Consider the following 4,446-nt stretch of genomic DNA (forward strand, 5'->3'; position numbering starts at 1 on the left):
ATCCACTCACCTCAGCCTCCCAAAGGTGTGGGATTACAGACTGAGCCACCGAGCCCAGCTAAAAGCACAATCTTTATGAGAAAAAGTACATAACTTTACTGAAAACATTAAATGGAGAAATATACCACATTCATGAACTGGAAAATTCCATTTCCAAACGCTGATTTCATCCAAACTCATCTATAGATTGAGGGATTCCATTCACCATCTCAAAGGGGTTTTTATTGATGGAGCTTGACAAGCTGGTTCTCAAGTTTATATGGAAGAGCAAGGGCCAAGAATAGATCTCAGTGAATGATTCCCAAAGGACACAGAGGGACAAAATAAAAAGATTACTTTATTCAACAGATCACTACACAGCAGGAAAAAGGAATGACCTACAGCAACATGCAATAATTGGGATACATCTCAGAAACAATGTTGAGTGAAAAGGCAAGTCACAGAATAAACAGGATGACTTCATTTATATAAAATTTGAAAACATGCAAAACCAAACCTATGTAATAAAACTATACAGCAAAGCAAGGAGTGACTGAGATGGGATCGTCTCCCCCACCAGGGAGGAGGGCACAGCGGGAACTTTCTCTTAACAGGGCAGGGCGGGGATGCTTTCTTTTGTAAAGAAGTTCTTGTATCTCTAGTTCCAAACAACATGAAAATAAGTTCTGGAGAGTGAGGGATGAGACATTCACTAACATTTCTGTGCAGCCCAAAGCACGGGCACACCAAGTTCTTACTGTTCGTTAAAAAATAGTAACGGCACATGCCTTCTGGAAAAGCAAACGACCAACCAGCTGGAGTTTCCGTGGGCATAGGCAGAACCTGTCGGAAGTGTGGGTTCCTCCAGAGACTCTCAGGGACAAGTGCCACTTCATGGGAGGGTCCCTGCAGTAGCAGTGACTTCCATTACACGCCTTGTTGGTCCAGCCCCTCACTCCTACCCGTCCCAGTGTCCAAGCTTCTCTGGCTCAGTTTCTCCTCTAAATAACCCCACCCCCACCCTACTCAGAGGGACAGTTGCTTGGCTGCAAGGCAGGGTGTTCTACCTAGCTGCTCTGTATACAGACTTCCCACCAGTCCCCACTATCAGCCTCGCCTTGCCTTCCCTGGACTGGTGGAATTCCCTGAGCCTCTCTAGGGTTCTGGGAACAAGTCCATGTGCTTCTTGGTCCCTCCTTTGGGAACGTGCAATTTCAACTTTTTCTAATTTTTGAGTCGGGGGGGTCTCACTGTCACCCAGGCTGGAGTACAGTGGCACTATCACGGCTCACTGCAGCCTCAACCTGGGCTCAGGCAATCCTTCCGTCTCAGCCTTCCAAGTAACTGGGACTATAGGCACTTGCCACACACCTGGCTAATTTTTTTCATTTTTTTACAGACGAGGTCTCACTACGTTGCCTAGGCTTGTCTTGAACTCCTGGGCTCAAGCGATCCTCCCACCTTGGCCTCCCAAAGTGTTGGGGTTACAGGCGTGAGCCACCATGCCCAGCTGGTAATTTCAACTTTTAATTCTCTGCCAAGAGAGTAAACAAGACTTTCCATCTTTCGAAATGTCATCAGGGCCGGGCTCAGTGGCTCAGCCTATAATCCCAGCACTTTGGGAGGCCGAGGTGAGTGGATTGCCTGAGCCCGCGGGTTCGAGACCCACCTGGGCAACTTGGCGAGACCTCATCTCTACAATAAATCAAAAAATTAGCTGGGCGTGGTAGCGCGCGCCTGTAGTTCTAGCTACTGGAAGGCTGAGGCGGAAGGATCACCAGAGCCCAGTGGATCGAGGCTGCAGTGGCCGGGAGCAGCCACTGCACTCCAGTCTGGGCGACAGAGTGAGACTCCGACTCAAAAAAAAAAAAAATGTCGTCAGGCTCTGGTCTACTGTCTCCTCTCCTGTTTTCTTGCCCATGTAAATGTATACCTTTTCAATTTTACTGTCATTTTAGTGAGATCCTAAGAGAAACTTGGGATAAACTCACATGTTCAATTAAGCCTGCCATGTTTAACTGGCAGTCTCTCTATTTATTTACATAAAAGTGGTTAACAAGCAGTACTGAAAAGTCCCCAGAGGGGAGCAGATGCTGGAACATCCCTAGAGCATTACTTTGCCTTGATTTGTTTCCCACTCACTTCTTCAGCTGTGTAAGAGTGAAGGCAAAAGCACAAAAACCTGGGTTCAAATCCTGCCTCCTCCACTTATAACACCAGGATCTGACCACCTCGGTTCTCAGAGCTTTAAGGTTTTCACTCACAAAATAGGAGCATAATTGCCAGGTTAGCTAAGAGAGGTTTCATGAAACTGCTGTCACAGAGATGCTTCTGTCTATAAAATGCCGAACCTGGCTAAGAATGTTCGGATGCTTGCAGCCTGGGTCACTAGGAAACTGCCTTGGCCTGCTGGTGCCCCCATCCCCACCCCACCAAGGCCACAGGAGGCAGACCCTAGCCCCTCAGACCCTCAGGCATTCTGGGGTCTCCAGGCCTCACGTTCAGAGGAACCAGAAATGGCGGCCCCAGCAACAAAGTGAGAAACCCTGCAAAGATGGAGGGAGGCTGAGAACCAAGTTGGCACCTTATTAACCTGGCAAAGGGGCAGCCCCTTGCCAGACCCTCCTCTGCACTCCTCTACCAAAAGAGTCAGAATTGTCGGGTGCGGTGGCTCACACCTGTAATCCCAACACTTTGGGAGGCAGAGGCGAAAGGATTGCCTGTGCCCACAGGTTTGAGACCAGCCTGGGCTACATGGCGAGGCCTCATCTCTCCAATAAATAAATTACAAAAAATTAGCTGGGCGTGGTGGCAAATGCCTATAGTTCCAGTTACTTGGAAAGGCTAAGGCAGGAGGATTGCTTGAGCCCAGCAGGTCGAAGCGGCGGTGGCTGTGAGCATGCCACTGCACTCCAGCCTGAACAACAGAGTGAGACTCTGACTCAAAAAAAAAAAAAAAAAAGAAGAGCCATGGGCCCAAGCCCTGGACACACAGGAGTCCAAGCTGGGCAGGGGCAAGGCCAAGAAAGGGGCAGAAGTTGCCCAGTGTAGGCATTAGGGCCAACCCAACTTCCTTCCTGGGTCTGGAAGTGGGGCACCCACCGCCCCCTCCTCCCTGTGCAGTTCCGGCCCTTCTTGGAGTCAGGAGGCCATGCGTCCCGCATCAGCTGTGGTCTGGAAGGTGATCCCGTCCCCAGGCAATGGAGAGGCCAGGAAGGGCCAGAGCCAGACAAGGGCCCAGCGGGGCCCCAGGGCTGCCTTCAGGTTGTGGCAGGGGCCCAGGTCATAGGCGTGCTGGCCCCGAGCCCACTCCCATGTGGTCTGGCCCCGCAGAAGCAGCATGCCGTGGAAGAGCAGCCCAGCCCCACACAACAGCGCACCCGCCACGCACGTGTCCATCACGAAGGCCAGGGCGAACTGTGCCAGAGACACTCTGCCTGTGAGAGGGAGAGCAGAAAAGGTCAGGGGGCAACAGTCCGTCCCAACCCTTCCAGAGCCCAGCCCCTGCCCGCCTTCCACTGCGACCTTCCACCACAAGGCAGAGCTACCCGCTAGCCAGCCCGTGCTGGGTGACAAGAACACACTGGTAAACAGGGCAGACACAGCCCCTACCTGGAACAAGACTTCATTCACACATCACAGGCTTGGAGAACACCGCCTCCACGCTGGACACGGTGCTAGGCACCATGAAACCAGGTGAACGCAGTAGATAGCTTCTCTGCCCTCAGGGAGCTCACAGACATTACAGTTAATTCTCAATGACAGCAGTGATGTGAGTCACCATGGAAGAGTACAGCAACTTATACCATCTTGGCCCTCAGCAGGAAACGAGTACCTGCTGAACTAATGAAACTACTAGACGCCATGAAACATTATGCTAAGTAAAAGGCCAGACACAAAAGGTTATGTATTTATGAACCCATTTTTTTTTGGAGTTGGAGTCTCACTCTGTCGCCCAGGCTGAAGTGCAGTAGCATGCTCATGGCCACCGCAGCCTCGACCTGTTGGGCTATGGTGATCCTTCCACTCCAGCCTTCCAAGTAGCTGGAACTACAGGCATGCGCCATCATGCTCAGCTAATTTTTGATTTATTGTAGAGATGAGGACTCACCAAGTTGCCCAGGCTGGTCTTGAACCCGTGGGCTCAGGCAATCCCCTCACCTTGGCTTCCCAAAGCACTGGGATTATAGGCATGAGCCACCACGCTCGGCCTATGATTCCATGTATAAAAAACGTCCTGTAGCCAGGTTCGGTGGCTCAGCCTGTAATCCCGCACTTTGGGAGGCTGAAGTGAGTGGATTGCCTGAGCCCGTGGGTTCGAGACCCACCTGGGCAACTTGGCAAGACCTCATCTCTACAATAAATCAAATAATTAGCCGGGCGTGATAGCACGTGCCTGTAGTTCCAGCTACTCGGAAGGCTGAGGTGGAAGGATCACTGGAGCCCAGCAGGTCGAGGCTGTAGTGG

At 51.4% G+C, this 4,446-nt stretch overlaps 1 protein-coding gene across 1 annotated transcript in view; it reads right to left on the minus strand.

The window, feature by feature from the left end:
* Nucleotides 1-2,958: 2,958 nt before the first annotated feature.
* ZDHHC24 (zinc finger DHHC-type containing 24) overlaps nt 2,959-4,446 on the minus strand; it is a 6,427-nt gene continuing 4,939 nt past the window's right edge. Inside the window, exon 3 of the mRNA XM_008050067.2 lies at nt 2,959-3,416. Coding sequence (XP_008048258.1) covers nt 3,121-3,416 — 296 coding nt within the window. The 3' untranslated portion in view covers nt 2,959-3,120. The remainder of the gene's footprint in view (nt 3,417-4,446) is intronic.

This window comes from Carlito syrichta, unplaced genomic scaffold (assembly GCF_000164805.1).
Source record: "Carlito syrichta isolate Samal-C Ts95f unplaced genomic scaffold, Tarsius_syrichta-2.0.1 Scaffold142954, whole genome shotgun sequence".
Classification (NCBI taxonomy): domain Eukaryota; kingdom Metazoa; phylum Chordata; class Mammalia; order Primates; family Tarsiidae; genus Carlito; species Carlito syrichta.